This window comes from Protopterus annectens, chromosome 13.part0, assembly GCF_019279795.1.
Source record: "Protopterus annectens isolate FY-2018-M chromosome 13.part0, PAN1.0, whole genome shotgun sequence".
Classification (NCBI taxonomy): Eukaryota; Metazoa; Chordata; order Ceratodontiformes; family Protopteridae; genus Protopterus; species Protopterus annectens.
Genome location: NC_056747.1, coordinates 923957469 through 923975725, shown reverse-complemented (window position 1 = coordinate 923975725; position 18257 = coordinate 923957469). Strand labels below are relative to the sequence as shown.

At 39.7% G+C, this 18257-nt stretch overlaps 1 protein-coding gene across 1 annotated transcript in view; it reads left to right on the top strand.

The window, feature by feature from the left end:
• The window catches only part of EZH1 (enhancer of zeste 1 polycomb repressive complex 2 subunit), a 3086757-nt gene that overhangs the window by 1937627 nt on the left and 1130873 nt on the right, over positions 1-18257 (top strand). The window contains exon 10 of the mRNA XM_044054680.1: positions 11681-11858. Coding sequence (XP_043910615.1) covers positions 11681-11858 — 178 coding nt within the window. The remainder of the gene's footprint in view (positions 1-11680; positions 11859-18257) is intronic.

The window sequence follows — 18257 nt, the reverse complement described above, 5'->3', positions numbered from 1 at the left end:
GCTGTTTTTTTTTTCTTTTCTTTATCCCTTCTTGCTCAGTTTTAAGAAATGTAGGCAATGCATTGAAAAGAACCTGGTTAAAAGAGCATGACAAGAGAAAAAATAATGTGCTTTTTCTCTGTATTGCATGGGAAAATGGATTAAGGACCTTAGATTGATTTAGTAATAAGTTTTAAGAGTAAGCAAGTAAATGAAAAATAATATTGAATATTATGAGGCTTTTTTCTAGCAAATACTTGTATGCTCAGTAGCAGTTCTGCAGCTGGTCTTCATGTTTCCATGGAAACAACCTGATAAAGAGAAACTGATTGCCTGGTTCTCATGGAGACAATCTGATAAAGAGAAACTGGCTACAGGCTGGTGGAGAGTGATTGGCAGAAGAAGAAAAACGAGAAGAGAATTTGGCTAGGACATAATGTTCTCTGAAAGCATTCGGGGTTTTCTCAGCTGGGAGAGCTGTAAAGAAAAGAAACCCAGTTAGCACTTAGTAGAAACACAGGCTGCACCATGCATCTTAGCATGTTTAACCTTTATTTTAAGTTTACTCAAGACTGTGAGAGTGGCTGTCAGTTTGGGACTTTGTTCCTGTTAGGAGGGTAAAATGTCAGTATTTGAAGATGTACTTAGTGTTATGTGTTAGTATTAAGTTAATAGGTTTTAGGGCGGTATTGGGGTGTGTTTTTTTTGTTTTGTTTATTTGAAGGCTTTCAGTAAAACAGAAATGTTTTGTAAGATGTGGCATAGGCTGAAATGGATATGACAAGAAACAACTGTATACACCTTCAACCTGTCAAACAGTGTATGCATGTAACACAAAAGCTGTAAGCAGATATTTAACAAAAAGGTGTTATACATAAAAGGTGGGAATAATAACTTTTTAATGTAGTGATGCTTTCTGTAATGTCTTTAAATGTCACTGGTGTCACAGATAAATACAAAAAAGAAATAGTGAACTATATTAAAAAATGCAGAGTGAGGTAATCGAAGGAAGGACACTGAGCAAACTCTGATCTATAATATATAAATTAAGTATCCTGTTTTTTTTGCTTATTTTTTCAAATTATTTATAGCACTTTGTCTGCTGCATACTTTTCTAGCTAGTTTCACTGTGTGTGAGGTATTAACTGGAAATTGTCCACTTTTATTAAGCATTTGTTTGGGTTGTTTGATTCTGATAACTTGTTTGCAGTTAAATGCTTTCTCTAGAGGCTCCTTTATCTGTTTAAAACTTTCATTTAAAGGCTCACTGCTGCTTTTCTGCTGTGAGAAACATTTCTGCAGTTTGATTCCCAACCTCCCTCCCTATTTGTATGCTGTTCTTATAGTTGGTGGATTTGCAGTTGCCCACCCCTACTGTAAATTTGATCTGGGACACTCCTCCCAGTCTAGTGTTTTTACCTCATTCTACCTAATACAGGGAGAACATTTGAGAAGGCCAATCCACTTAGTTTCTGCTCCTCCTTTCTCTCTTTCCACTTAAAAAAAAAATGTTTTTCTAAAGCTTGTTTGTTTCAAGCCTTTCCTGTGTGTAGTCTAGTCTGGATACAGATTTGCTGTGCCCAGGACTGTTTGTGGGCTTCTGTGCCCCCAAGCCTTTCTATGTTGGAGGGAAGCCTTCTAGCTTAATTTTGTTTCTTAGAACTCACCAGTTTTTTAGTTTCAGCACTCAAGTCTATTTCTTTGAGCTCAGCACTTGTTCAGAACTCGTTGTAAGCACTAAATAAGCTACAAATTACTACAGCACTCAACTGTCCTCACTTGTCTAGAGGAAAACAGTTTCTAGTACTTAACAAATAAGCACCTATCCAGGCATGTCTAAGGGTCAGCTCCCGGTGTTTTCTCTTGTCTACCTGATGAATCTGGGCATCTTGAGGCAATGCAACAATTGCCTCATGCACACAGAAAACCCTCTCCTCCTACCACCCAACACTACAACCTGTGAGAGATGCACTTATATAGGCAAACTGAAAGCAAAGCTCTCTTCACCCAAGACTGGACTAGACAGTCAAGAGGAGAAGGTAAACACTTGCACCACACCACACTCATCACATAGTCCCACAAAACCTACACCACCAAAACACACACATAGAAACACAAAACACACACCTACATTCGTGGAGGCTCTCAGTAAAAACCTGCCCAAGCAACAGGGACCTCCAAAGCAGAAACACAAGCAACCTCCATCCCCCAACACAACCCAAATGACACATAGCCCACAAACTCAGTGTGCAGTCAACCACAGCCCATAAGACATAACAACATACCCAACCCTCTAGTCATAGGTGACTCTATAGTCAGGTACACTGATGTTCCACTCACCAGGCTAAACAAGGAGAAAGTTACTGTCAGCTGCCTGTCGGGTACCAGGATCCGCCACATAATGCACGCACTCAGGTCACTCCACAACAAGTACAAATATGACTCTGTCATTGTCCATGTTGGTGTGAATGACCTGAGACGTACCTCCCTGGACCACATGAAAAGGGACATGGAGGAGCTGTCCGATCTTGTAGTCCAGGCAGGTATGACCCTAGCCCTGAGTAGCATCCTGTCATCACCCAGAATGATACCACAGTACAAGGACAAAATGATTGACTTCAACAATTGGCTAAGCTTCTGGTGTCATTCTAAGAGGATCCAGTATCTGTTTGCCTGGGATGACATGATCGACAAACCACGATGCTTTGCCAGAGATGGCCTGCACCTTTCGCCCCTGGGATTCTGGATACTGGCTAAGGCTCTAACCACCCCTATAGTGCCTTTTTTAGGCAAGGTTCAAATGAAAAATTCACCACCGTAACAGGTACAAGCAAGCAGAATCTGAGGGTATTGCTACTCAATGCTAGAAGTCTAAACCTCAAAATGCACTCACTCGAGGCACTCCTTAAAATGGAGAACATCGACATCTGTACAGTGACAGAGACCTGGTTCAAGGCTCCAGAGGGTACCCCTGCATTGCCAGGCTATAATTCATACCACACCTTTCGGCCACCTAACCTGGACCGAAACACTAAAGGAGAGGCGTGTCCATATTCATTAAGGATATCCACACCTCCAGGCTAGTTGCTCAGCATAATGCATCCAAGATTATCCAAGTGCAACTAACTCTGGGCAAGACTGCAACCCAAACTGTAGCTTGCTACAGATCCCCCACCATGCCCCAGGATTCCCACTCCTCATTTCTTGATACACTGGAAAATATTAGGGTACAACCTAACACCCTAATAATGGGCGATTTCAACTACCCCACCATTAACTGGGAAAACTACTCATGCACCAACTCTTGTGCTCAACGTTTTCTGAAATTCATAAATTCCAATGCCTTGGATCGACTTCTCCCCACCCCCACCAGGGGCAGCAATATCCTATACCTTGTTATTACCAACATGGGCAACCGGTGCTCCACACCAGAGGTCAATTCCTCATTGGTCAGATCTAACCACAAGCTAATCACCCTAGACATCCATATCCCTCCCCCATCCCCCATTAGGGAAACCACCGTAAAAAATTTTTCCAAAGCCAACTTCACGCTTCTTAAGACAGAAGTGGCAAACTTCACGACACCCATGCTGACGGACAATAGAGGTATGACTGCTGAATCCTACACAAATGCACTTTATAAGCACTTACACAAGTGCATGGATCGTGCAATCCCTAACAGAACCAAGATGTTATCCTCCAAAAAAAGGAAGTCAACCTGGTGGTCCCCTGCCATAAACAAACTCTACAACAGAAGAAAGAAACTGTTGCAAAAAAGAGTAAAATCCCATGATTGGAGGAACTCCCTGGTCAGCCTCAGTAAGAAGCTGAGATCCCTCATAAAATCCTCCAAAGCTAGTTACGAAAACAAAATCACCACTGACTCTAAAGACAACCACAGAGCATTCTATAGCTATGTCAAGAATTTCAATGGCAACACTCAGATCTGCTCTGAGTTACAGCACAATGGCACTAAATATACAGAACCAACTGATATTGCCAACATCCTGGCAGATAGGTTCAGTGCTAACTTTACCCCCCCCCCATCCCCTAAAGGGCCCATCTCTGTACCGGAAAAATGCAAGGTTTTTGTAATCACGGCTGCACAGGTAAAAAACACACTCTCCAAAGCCAAGAACACAGCATCCATGGGACCTGACAACATCCCAGGCTGTGTTCTACATAAACTACACAACAAACTGGCACCCCACCTAAGTACCATGTTCAATCATAGCCTCACCTCAGGCTATATGCCCACTGAATGGTGCACAGCAATGGTTATCCCACTCCACAAAGGGGGAGCCAGCACAGACCCTGGAAACTACCGCCCCATTAGCCTGACGAGCCTGGTCTGCAAGGCTATGGAACGTATCATCATGGAACTTATAAACAATGACATTGGTAATCTCCAAACTCAGGACCCCACCCAGTTCGGGTTTGTAAAAGGCAGATCGTGTCTCCTAAACCTGATAGACTTCTATGAAGCGGTCACCAAAGCCGTAGATAAGGGTAAGGTGGTTCACACAGCCTATCTAGATCTTGCCAAGGCTTTCAAAACCATCCTCCACTCTGGAATTATAGATAAACTCACTAAACTAGGTATAAATCCCTATGTCACAAGATCCTATACCTGGTTATTACCAACATGGGCAACCCACACTGTGAAAGGAGCAGACTCCAAATCCAACTTCAGACCAGTGACAAGTGGAGTACCACAGGGTTCAGTCCTGGATCCTCTCCTGTTTGGTATCTGCTTCTCTGAAGTACAGGCTAATACAGAAGGTCTTTGGCTAACAAAGTTCACAGACTGCAAACTAGGAGCCATAATCAAAATTCCAAAAGATGTGGACATCCTACAAAAGGGCCTCACTGAGACAGATGCCTGGTGTCAAAGCCATGGCCTCAAGCTCAGTGCCAAAAAGTGCATTGTCATCCCTTTTGGTAAAAACTCTGTACCCATGAACTACCACATAGGCGGTAGTCTACTTAACACGGAAAGTGTGATAAGAGTCCTTGGGACACAGGTGGACAGTAGTCTCTCCTTTGATAATCACATCGTCACAGTAGTCAGGAAATACTTCTATGTGGCACACCTCATCATAAAAGGTTTCTCATCCAAGAAAAAAGAGGTCATTGTTCCCCTCTACTCATCACTCATTAGACCCATTATAGAATACAATGCCCCTTTTGGTATGTACCTCACAAGACATCTACAACAACTGGAAAGGCCGCAGAAATACCTCACAAAGAGGATTACTGGTCTCAAACAGATGACCTATGAAGACCGTCTCAAAAATCTGCAGTTTTACTCCGTCGCATATCGCCTACTCAGAGGTGATCTCTACCTATCACACAAAGCTATGTCAAACCAAGAGCTTTTGGCCATGCTCCACTTAAAGAAATCCCAATCCCTCCGAGCTACACGCTCTAGCGACCTAAACCTTGTCACCAGAATAAACAGAACATGCTGGAGGGATAGATTCCTGTCCCAGAGACTTCTCATACTCTGGAACAAACTTCCTATCTATATCAAACAAAGCTCCTCATTAGCACTCTTCAAGAAAAATCTTGATGATTGGATGGGAGATAGAAAATTCACCCCGGGGATCACTTCTGTGGCTCTGCTCGACAGTGGCACAGGAAAATAATTTTCTCGGGTGGCAAAAGCCAGGGTACCTTTTGGCTAGGCTTATATAGGCCCTAGGGCCAATAGCCTAGTACCTACCTATGAACCTATGTTACAGGAGACGCACTTAGAAAGAACTGAACATGTGAATTTGATAAAAGTTTTTCAGGATGGTTATTCAATAGAATACTAGGGACAAAGGAAAAGAGGAGTACTTATATTAATTGCAAGAGGAGCTCCAATAGTGATAAAAGAGGGTAAAACAGATAATAATGGTAGATTTGGAATGCTAAGGGGCTACTGGCAAGGGAGGAGGATTGCACAGGCATGTATTTATATTCCACCTAAAACTGCTATAATTGCATAGGTTATTGCATAGGTTGGCACTAAGCTAACTGCCCTTGTGAGCCATTTTAAGCATAGCCAATTATCCCTTGTGAGACTCAAACCCTGCACCTTGTGCTTGTAAGGCAAACACCTTAACCATTAGGGCACCCTCCCTCCCTGTTGGAGCTTAAGAAAGTTCTGGGAGAAATTATTAGTTTTCAGCAAGGAATATCACTTATAGGTGGGGACTGGAATTTGATTTGCAACAGTGAAGATGTGTTTCGGAGGCCCAGAAGGGAACATATAACAAAGCAGGGTTCATTTTTGAAGAAATTTATGAAACTGTTTGGTATGGAAGATGTAAATTCAGTAATAGGAGTTCAGAGTGAATTTACATATTATTCCCCAAGATATAAACACTGGGCTAGACAGTATTTACATTTCACAGGAACACGTGCATTTAATTGAAGGTCTTGATACGCACCAAATAACTATTTCAGATCATGAACCAATAATAACTAAAATAAAACACACAGGGTGATGAATTAAAAATGAGACATTGGCGCTTTCCCACCTGTCTATTCAAAAGAGAGGAATTCAATGAATGGGTAGTGGAGGTTATTCAGGAGTTAGAGAGGATATACATTTCTTCTGAAAATATAGCTAGGGAGTGGGATAAAATTAATGTGAAGTTTAAAAATAGGATGGAAATAAAAGAAAGGGAGCTATTGTTAAGAAGTAACAAGAATTATTTAGAGGGACTGAGAAAGTATTGCAGAATAGGGGGAATCTCACAGAACAAGAAGAGGATCAACTGCAGAATGCTAAGCAAAACATAAGGGATTACCTCGATAATATGCACGAGTTTAGAAAGATTGCTGTTAAGCATCTGTTTTTTGATAATAACAATAGAGCACAAAAACTTTTAACACAATGACTCAGGCAACAGAAAGTGGAAAGGGCTGTTGCCAAGGTTAGGGAGCCTATAACAAGGAAGGTAATAAGAAATCCTGTAGAGGTATTAGAAATATTTTGGAAAATCTGTGAAAGTCTGTATAAAGTAAGCTGGGACTTTATGAGCAGGACAATGGAAGCATTTGGATTTCCTGAATAAATTATAAGGTTGATTAGGAGGTTATATGAGGGATTGGAGGCGAACATTAAAGTGGGTGGGGTTCTCTCTGATAATTTCTGCTTGAGCAGAGGAACCATGCAGGGGTGTTCTCTCTCCCCTTTGTTATTTGCATTATGTTTAGAACCACTGGCAAAGAAAATAAGGGACTCAGAAATTCAAGGATATAATTGGTATGGTAGTCAAGAAAATCTGGCTGTATTTGCAGATGATATTATTTTATACCTGACAAAACCAGAAAGAGACATTACAGTGTTGTGAAATATTTTGAGACAGTTTCAGATCTTTTCTGGATATAAAAATTAATGAAGCTAAAACAAAGGCAATAGCAGTAAATTATGTACCCACACATGAATTGGTTCGGCGATATCCGTATTTATAGGGACTTGATGAAATGAAGTATTTAGGATTATGGATTAAAATTATTCTGGTGTGGCAGCTAAGGATATGTGGGAAGAGACTAAACAAAAGATGATACAAAAACTGAGAAAATGGAAGCTTTGTTATATGGGTGTGGATAGTAAGATACAAGCAGTCAAAATGTTTTTAGTCCCTTTAGTATTATACACAGGTCAGGCATATTTTTATCAACCAGAAGAGATCTTGTGGATAGTAGTTAGTAAAGAGCTGAAGGAAGTTATCTGGGAGGGGAAAACGGCATGAATCAAGTGGGATAAGTTGATTCTTCCAGCAGAACAGGGTGGATTTGGATTACCCAACTTGAAGGGGTATTTCAAAGCTACACAGTTAAGGCTGCTATACACAGCACAAAATTCAAAGTGGAAAGGGATAATGTTGAAACAGGGAATAGGTTGAAGAAACAAAGAGAGACTGGGATTTTGGATGCAGGCCTTTAAGGAGAATAACAGTAATCATACAGAATATTATATCCATAAAGTAGCAGAAAGTATTCTAAGAACTAAGCCAACATGGGAATGGAGAAAGAGGATTCTGCCAATAGTGATGACTGCAGTTAGAGATATAGGCAATAGGGGGCTGGAATTTATTGGAGAAAACTGGCAAAGGAACCAAGGTATTGGGAGCAAATAACTAGAGAGGTAAAGGTAACTGAATGGGAAGAGGCCAAGAATTTATTTGGACTGCAGGTTATAGATTGCGTTCTCTATCAAGGATTGATATCAGAGTATAGACAAAGAGAAAAAAATGGGGGGGGGTCCTAAATGAAAGTGCAGCCCTGGTATAGTTTTTAGTAGAATCTAGAGCCAAAGCTGCCATTTAAAAAGGAATAATTCGTAGAGTATATAAAATATTGTATGATAACTATAAGAATCAATCAGAGGAGGTTAGAAAGGATTGGGAAGAGAGACTGGATAAGCAGTTCACAAAGAAATAATGGGAGGATATATGTATGTCTCCCAAATATGTAACAAAATCTGGAAGATTTAGGATTTTTGCTTAGAAATGTTTACATAGATAATTTTATACCCCAAGTAGGCTCCATGGAATTTTTCCTCAGGTAGACAGCAAATGTTGAAGGTGTGATGGGGACGAAAGAGGTACTTAGGAAGATATTTTCTGAAAGTGCGGCGGGTTGGGCAACTTTAAGGATTCCCTTTGGGATACAGTGTTGCTGATGCTGGGTGGGCAGATTGGTGTGATGGAGAGAGGATTTTTCTGAGTTACGATACAAAATCAGAATTGCCTAGATATGGTAAGGCCTTGCTGTGTCTAATTATGGTGGCTGCCAAAAAAGCAATTACTACAAAATAAAAATAAAAATCCAAACCATCTTTATTAGAAGTAGTGAGTATAGTAACAGAGATAAAACAACTGGAACTGAGATCTTTAGAAAAGGGTAGGAGCAAACTACTTAGGAAGAAATGGGAATTGTGAGAACAATACATACAGGAGAGCAATGAGGTTTAAAAGAAAACAGGACTTAAAATGATTTATGTAATATTTGACTAAACATGATTGGGTAGATTATAAGTGATGTATAATGTTTGCAACTGGGAGTGTGTCAGTATGGTTTGCAGTGTATAATGCTTGCAGCTAGGATTGTGTTGGTGTGATTTTTTTTTTTTCATTTATATAAATGTATGATTGCTTTTGGTGTAAGTGATGACTTAATAAAGATGTTTCTTATTTAAAAAAGGGTCAGTAATTCAATAATTTACATAATGTTGCTTAGGTTATGTAATACATAGCAGTGTATGTGAAGCATAATGTTTGTTAATGTTAATTTGCTAAGACAGTTTGATTACTTTTATATAAATGTAAAATTGCCTATGTCACAAGTGATAATTCAATAAAGGTGTGTTAAAAAATCACAGTGAAGTAAAAAAAAAAAACATGCAAATAACTATAATGGTGATTCCTGTCTGTTTTATGAAAATATTTGCAAACTGAATTTCTAACTATATTTTGGAAGTGTCTTTTTTGAAAGTTTTTGTAACTTAATGTACTACTATTTCTAGAAAGGTTAATCAAAAAGGTTACTGGTAATTGATCACTGGTTACTTGAAATTTTATGAGAGACTGCTGATTATCCAAATTTTTATTTGGCAGTACCCTGTCAGGAAGCAAGCAGTATCCAGCAGTTGAAAAGCTAGTAGGTGGTGTAACATGCTAGAAAAGGAATATGAAACTAGGGGGTAATATTTTTCTATTAGAACCCATTGTGATTAAAATAAATTGTAAATAATTTAACATTTTGTATTACCAAACTTCTTGTCATCTTTAGGGCAGATCTAGCTGAAGAATATTAAGTGGGTACAAAATAGTAACTTTTGTATTTGTTGCTGTTTGTTTATAGTCAACAGTTTGTTGCTGTATGCCACAGAGCCAGGGTTAAAGTTTAGATCATACCTCCCAACCTAAATCTGGACAAAGCCATAAATAAAAGTGGTACAAAGGCCCAAATGTAGGGACAATTTTTTTAAACATTGCTCTTACAAACTTAGAATGTTGATAGAATAGCAGGTTTTGCTTTAGCATGGATTTTCTGAAGGGTATGAAGTCTGAATGTTTGTCATTATTTTCTAACTTAAATCTTGAATTATTTGCCAGTAACTTGCCAGAAAAACGCAATTTTATGAAAAATAGACCAAAAAATATGAGCCAAAAATCTGGATATTCTGCAAAAATCTGTACAGTTGAGAAGTATGGTTTAGATATTTAAGAATTAATGCATTGATATTTTATGTCTCACTTTATGGAGATAGATAGGGTGGATTGTGATTAAGGGTGCAGTTGTATCACAATTTCTGTGTGTTCAACAAATACAAGTCAACAAATTCAGCTCAAGAGATGAATTTTGACATCCTTTCATACTGCCTGGTTATAACTGAAGAGATTTGCAAGTATGTGGAGCTTTACCAGTTCAGTGTAATAAATGTAAAAAAATGTGTAGGAGTACTAAGTGTTTTGCAGTTTTGAAAGCTATAACAATTGTTACTTCCACACAATTCTTTGTAGTGTATGGACTTTTAGCTGCTTCAGTGTAGTATGAGTCAGGAAAAAATGAAAATATCAGGAATAGAAACTGTGGAAGCCCTAAGGAATTTGGATCATTCTAAGTTGTCAGCACACACACTGTTGCCTCAGACAGCAGCCATAAGTGAAGTTCATCTCTGATCCTGTAGCAGCTTTAAAAAACTGTTATATACTTTACACTGGCACACACAACAAAAAACTGTGCCATTACTATGTATATCACACCTTTAAAACAGATTTTAAAACTCTTTCAGCTTTTCAGCATTATCTTCTTGCTGTTGTTTATGCCTTACCATAATACTAAAGCGTAACAACTGTAAAAATGGTTAACAAAATTTTGTTAAGCACCTTCTTTATGTCAAAGGGGTGCTTAACATGGGTCTATATTAGGAAGTTGAAAGTTCAAAAGAGTGAACTCTCTTACATCGACTGCAAATAAGCGAAACCACAGAATGTCGAATGGCCAGAAGAGCTGGGCCATTGTCGGGACTTTGTCGTTTCCCCCACTGTGGTGCAATCTCGGCATTGGCATATTTAAGGAGGGGGGGTGTGGGGGTTGAAGACCTTACTTAATTTTGTCTGTGGATTTGGGGTTTTTTTTTTTAGTTTTTGTTCCATACGTTCAACATTGTGTGGTTTCGGTTATTTGGTGTCTATGTAAGAGGATTTGCTCTTTTGAAGTTTCGTAGATTTGATATAGACCCGCCTAACATTATTTTTCACCCTTGATTTCAGAGTGTAAGTCATGCTCGATTGTACTACATTTCATTATAGATCTATTGCAAAGGAAGACTGATAATATTTTGTGCACATGTAGTTGTCAGGAGTTTAATCTTTCTTGATATTTCTTCAGGTAAGTTCCAGTTAGTAGTTTAATAAACAGCTTGTGTGTAACATTGGATGGGTCTTGTAAATTATTGTGGAAAGTTTGTCTGTTATTATTACGCATTACTGTATCTGATCTGAGACATGATAAAACGTTTTACTACATAGTTTTTATGTGTTCATTATTGTCATATTGCACTTGGCTAAACCAGTCATTTCTAAAGTAGGTAAGGAAAAAAAATTTCTGTAAGTCATGTTAATAATGTGCTGAAGCTGAGTATTTTTTATTTACTAGTTTTAATATGATTAATCTTGCTACATGAATTGTTCTGTAGGATGGTGGCAAGGTGTTTGCAGAGCATAACAGATCAGGATTCAAACCTTCTGCTGGACGTCAGAGAAAAAAGAGAGTTACCAGCTCTAGTTGTTCTGTTAGTTCAGCATCTACTCTCACAGAAGTAAAAGAAGATAGCGACAAGGAAACAAGCAATGAGTACTCCACTAGCTCTTCTGGTAAGAAAATGTTACTGGTATTAGGCAAAAGTAATGGTCAGTTCATTTTAACAGTGAAGTTTACTGGTTTTTATTTTTACATTCCACCAATTAAATGGGTTATATAAATGTGTAAAGCAGTTATCTTATGGTATCTACTTCATAAACATGAATCAGAAGTTAATAGTTCAGAATATCTACCTATTTTTTCATCTGCTTATCTTGTTGAGAGTTACAGTGGTAGTAAGTGGAGCAAGACACATCTGACTTCCCTGTCTTCAGATCATTTTGTGAGTTCCTAAGGTATTCTTAGAGAGGCTTAGAGGTGCAGTTTCTTTAGCATGTCTTAGGTCTGCTGTGGAATTTACTTCCAGGACTTGATGGGCATACTTTTGAGGGGTGGTGGCAAAGGGTTACACAGAGGCCATCATCACTAAGTCTTACTAGGTGCCCTAACCACCAGAGTTTGCTCCTTCTAACCTAGACAAGCAGTGATTGTACTTCAGGATTTCCCCAGATTGTTGAGCTCTTCACTGTGTTATAAAGAGTGCCCATGAACCTTGAGAAGAAACCTTATTTCTACCACTTGATTACATTCTTAGAGTCTTATCAAAGATCATGACCACAAGTGAGGATGGAGACATAGACTGATGGTAAACTGATAGCTTTGTCCTATAATTGGAGATTTGCTTCACTGCTGCATTCTTGTACAATTATATTACTATGACTACTGTATCCATCTGATTGTCAGTATCCTACCCCCACCCCCCATGAAAAAGACAGGAAAAACTGAAAACCCCTCCTTTTCAGGTAGTTGTTTCCCTTTCAAGCATTTCGTCATACAGAAAAACCATGTCTGATCTGCAGATGATAATTTGTATCCCATTTGCTTCAAACTCAGTATTGATGACAAGAGTACCTCATTACCTCCAGACAACTAAGATGCAACCCTAATATCTCCAAAACTCAGCTGTTTCTATTATCCATGTAGGACAGACTGATCTTATTGCATAGGCCTTTGACTTTGATCTGCACAACTTTTGAGACCTTTGTGATAAGACTATATGTTGTTATAGGTTCATAGGTAAGTTCTAGGCTAGCTGCTCTTACAGGCCATTTTAATTCTAGGCAGTTTCCCTTTTTGTGCTTGAAATAACCTGTCCAATTTGATTATATGTAGGCCTTACTCACCCCATGGTTCATATTACCTGTAATGAGAATAAATGGGATCATTAATTTTCTGATCTGATGTCCCTTTTCATTCTTCTTCAATATATGGGTACTGGATCTGACTCGGCCGCATGCACTAAACTTTGGATCTAACTGTCGAGTTCCTCCCTTTACCCATAATGCCTCAGTCAACCACAGTGTGCTAGATTTCATTTGCTGCCATCTTGCACAGATGCATATCCCTGTCTGAGCGTTATATTGGATAATTATTTCAGCCTATTTCACAAGTGTTTATCTCTGTCTTGTATTTTTTATTCCAATCGTGAACTTTATAACATTATAACTTTCTGACTTTTTCATACCAGTTGGTAGCTTCTAACATACCATAAGTTATACCTTTCTATTTTTAACATTTTCTACCTTTTAGAGGGTATTCTCTTTTGCCATTGTTGGTAGCCTGCTTTCCTAAAAAAGAAAAATCTTCTGCTTTTTATTTCTACTCCTTTTTCTCTAAATCCTGCTCTTTATAGTATGGCAGAAAAACCAGAAGGATTTAAAAAGTGTACTTCCTGTGGGCATAAGATTCCCAAATCTGATGCCCACAAGGAGTGGGTTTACTGCCTTAGGGCAGCACACCTTAACACTAACTGCTCCAACTTTGCTGCATTTAATTCAAGAGCTCTGAGTGACAGGTGCAATAAATTAGTACTTAAGGGTTTACTTCCTCCTCCTTTCTGTTCTTCCTCAGGAGCTCAACCCCCTGGCAAATTTGTAAAATCATCTTCAGAGCCCATGGAATCTCGCAAGAGATCTCCCACCATTCTCCGAAGTTGCTACTTTGGTTCCATTATCATTGGAGCCACCACAGAAAATGCAGAAAACTCTGGATCCGAATTCATCAGATCCCAAGGAAAAAACACACAGATCCAACAACCTTGGATCCGATTGTCATGCCATCAAAATCACCTCAAACATGCTCACTTGGCTTCATGATCAAATCATTGTCTCCTCAGATGCATTCTCCTTTTCTTCAGGGGATGCTGAGGAGACAGTCTAGACCACACTTGACCACCTCGTCCATTAGGTCCTCCAGAAGTCTGTTAGAAGCCGACATGAATAGAATGAGGAGAAGATTCCTCAGAGCTCAGATTCAGATGGGAGTTATTCTGTCTCCATCTCCCATCAGATCCGTGAGCCTCCCGTCCACTTCTCACTTTGTGACATCTCCTTCTCCGATCTGTCCTCCTGGTTTTGGAGCCTTTGGAACTGGAAGCCCTGAGAGTGTCAGTGTCGGATCTGAAGATGACTAGGTCTTCGACTCCAGCAGCCTTCCTGACTAGTTCCAGTCTGGTTTCCTTGGATCAGGATGAGTCTCAGAGCTGAAACATTGGTGCCAGACCCGGGGGGGGGGGGGATTGAGATGCACCCCAGTGTTATCAGAACCATCTTTGTCCCTTCGGCACTGGACGGCTTGGGTCCAACTCCTTTGTTGATGCATGGATCCAGGCAGAGTCTGGGCCTGGCAACTCCAGTGTTTTTTGGTCCATTGTAGCCAGCCACAGATTTTCCCAGTCCTTCAACCTTCGAGTTAGTAGAGAGGGCTTTCTCTTGACCAAGAGAGTCGACTGCTGTTTCATTCTTGGGTCCTGCATCCATTCCCCCTTTAGATCCAAGCTGTGAGCCTATCAGGCCTACTCCACAGGGACAACCAGTACCATCTAGCATCCAGACAGTTCCCATTGAGAAACTTCCCCTCCCTTCGGATACCTCTACATGTCACCCCACTGAAGAGATCCCCTGAAAAAGAACATGCAAAAGGAGACACATAGATTCCCCTATAGAATCTCTCACTGAGGGTACTGATTTTGGTGAAGGATCTCTACTGGATGGCGTCTCATTCAGAGACGGCATGGAAATCCTTAAACAAAAAGGTGGATGGTCTACAGATACGCCTTCCCTGGAGGAGTCATTTTTTTCTGAAAGTTTTTGGTTCTAGCCCATCTATGTCTCAGGTAACTTCCCTGTCAGATGAGCTTGTTGATTTAATCTCTCGCCATGCATGAAAGGAACTGGACTGTGTTGAACCAGTTCCCTGACTCCTAAACAAAATTTGGCACCACCAAAGGACAGACCACACTGGAACAAAAGAGTTCCTGTTGATGCTATGTTTGTGGTGGCAGCCATGAAGAAGGAACTAGGAGAATAAAGTTCCTCTGTCCATCCCCCTAATAGAAAATCATGTGTGTTGGACAAGTTTGGAAAGCACACATTTGCTTCGGTGACCTTTGCCATGAGGTCCCTGAATTATTTTGTGCACTTTACAAGATTACAGAGGAATTTGAACAAAGCGCTGTCCAAATAACTTTCGGATTCCATGTCTGTAGAGGACAACAAGATGTCCTCATCTTAGCTGGCCACTCTTTTTTCCATTGTCAGTGTGTCCATGATGATAATATCCCATGCTGCAGAAGGTACCTCACAGGTGACCGATTCAGGCAAAGCCAATAGGAGACATGCCTGGATGCAGTTATGGGACTTTGCAGAGCCTTTCAAGTCTTTTTTCAACAATACTTCCTTTGATGGAATGTCTTTGTTTGAACTTCTGTAAAAGAAACAGGATGGATAGACCCTGTCTGCCATAGGGAAATACGTTTCTACTCCTCAGCAGTCCTTTTTCCTAGAGTCAAAGAGAAGGTAAGAAAATTTGGTTCTGTAAATACCAGATTCCTTTCCAGGATTCATGTGGGGGACAACTCCTCCAGAGTTGGGGAGACATCAAATAGAAGATGCCATCCTTTTGGCAGGAGAGGCCCACAAAACCAGGGTTTTCAAGATTCCTTTACGAACAGACCCTTTCAGGACTTCTGAGTGGTTGCTCAACTGCTCACCTCTGGAAACAGTTGAGGGCACTTGTCTTTGCACTCTTTTTTAATTTCTCAAAGTCTTTTGGGTTTCTAATACCATGATGGGAATGGACCCCCATTCCTAAGTCAAACTACGATTAAAGTTCATGAAATTAGTATTGTTTCAATCTTTGATGTCAGCCAGTAGTGCTCTTCACAGCACCTGCAGTGTGCCCAGTAATGACTACTTCTGCAGTTTATATGGAGTTACAGGTATTGGTAACATATCTAAATATGATTGTAAATTCATTTTTATAAAACACGTTGTTCCTACTACCATTGGAACTGTCTGAGTATCTTTCTTCCACATTGCTCTCATTTCTGCCTGCAGATCATGATATTTTATGATTTTGTGTCTCTCTGTACTTGACTGGGTGTGGCAATTTCAATGATCAATGCTACTCTTGTCTTTATTTCTTCGACGACTATATCCGGTTTTCTAGCATCTATCTTTTGAGCTGTTGGTAATGGATGAGCCCATGTGATGTAGACATCTTCATTTTCTGTGATGCTTTGTGGCTCATGTTTCTAGTGTTTTTCAGCCACTTCAATACCATAATATTTGCACACTCCCCAGTGCAACAGTCTCGCCACATTATTATGCCTTTCAATATATAGTCCTTCTGCCATTAGTAAGTCGCAACCAGCATTGAGGTGTACAACTGTTTCCAATTCGGTTTTACAAAACCTATATTTGTCTGTTTCTCCCACATGTTCAATGGACTTTATAAACCAGCGTGTACGCAGCCCACTATCTTGGGTCGCCAATATTAACCTTTCATCTCTTGGTTTGAATTCGCCTCTCCTTAACCATTCCTGTGTTTGTTCCTGATCAACATGAGGTTCTTCCAAAAGTTTTCTATACTTGCAGCTATATTTATGCTTTTTCCACATTTCTTGCCTTCTCATCTGATCTTTCACTTTATATTTTTTCTTTTGTTTTTTTGGCACATTCAGTTGCTGCCTGATTTTTATCTACTTCTGGTTCGAGTTCCATTCCTGCTTGACGCCAATAAGCTTCTGCTAGATTAAGCAGAGAAGTCATCTTAGATTTATTCTCCTCATGTTTCAAAACTTTCACTATGTTTGAGCCTTGTGAGGTTAGCAGATATGTGTGGAGTCCCACGATTGCAGATCTCTACATATAATCACTTTCAAGGTGGCCCATCCCTCCTTCGGAACAGGGAATATATAATCTTGGCATGCACTGATTTTTATAAGTCATTTGGTGAGCATGAAGCATCGTTTTTGTTTTCCTATTTAATCTGACCAACATGTTTTGGGGCCAGTCAATCACTTCAAAACTGCAGGATAGGACAGGAAGAGAAAATTGGTTTATAGCTTGGATTTTGTTCCTAGATGTCAGTGCTGTTTTCAGGATTAATGTAAGTCTTCTGGAGTATTCCTTACTAAGTTTTATTCTCATTTGTTCATGTTTTATTGTTGATCCTTCATCAATTCCCAAATATTTATACACTCCTCCTTGCTCAAGTTCTTTTATATCACATTATTGTCCCAAACTGATGTTTTCCTGGCGTTGCAGTTTTCCTGCTTTAAAGGTTGCTTTTGCACATTTATCAACACCAAATTACATTCTTATATCATCTGAAAAAGTTTTGACAACTTGCAGTTGTGCTTTCAGTTCCTCATCTGATGAGGTATACAGTTTTAAATCATCGACAAAGAGAAGGTGAAAAGTCTTTACACTTTGTTGTTTTCTAGGAGCCAGAATATAGCCATGGCCTAAGCTGTCGAGTAAACAGTTTAATGGATTAAGGGCAAGGCAGAATAGTAACGGTGACAGGGAGTCACCCTGGAATATCCCCCTTTGAATTTTTATCCCTGGGATAACAATTTGTCCTTTATCATGGCTTAATTGCAAAGTGGTCTGCCACTGTTTCATGGTCACTGTAATGTAGTCGATCAGTGTGGGGTGTATCTTATACATTTTTAAGCACTCTTTTATCCATGAATGAGGGACACTATCAAATGCTTTTTTATAGTCACTCCATGCCATACTTATATTCTTCCCCTTTTTACAGTTCTCCACTATAACTTTAACAACTAATGATCCTTTGTTCCATATGACTTTGTTTTATTGCCCTTTTGTTCTATTGCCATAATTGAGTTTTCTTCTAAATGACTATAAACTCTGTCGGCATCAATTCCTGTGCATAGTTTATAGGTCATTGGAAGACAGGTTATTGGTCTATAATTTTTATGGTAGCTTGCAGGTTCACTCTTAAGTGGGAGCATTGTTTTTCCTGTTGTTAGCCAGGTTGGTGTCTGTTCTGGGTGCGCATATAAATAGCTCTTACTCATGGCTAAATCTTCGTGAAAAGATGTT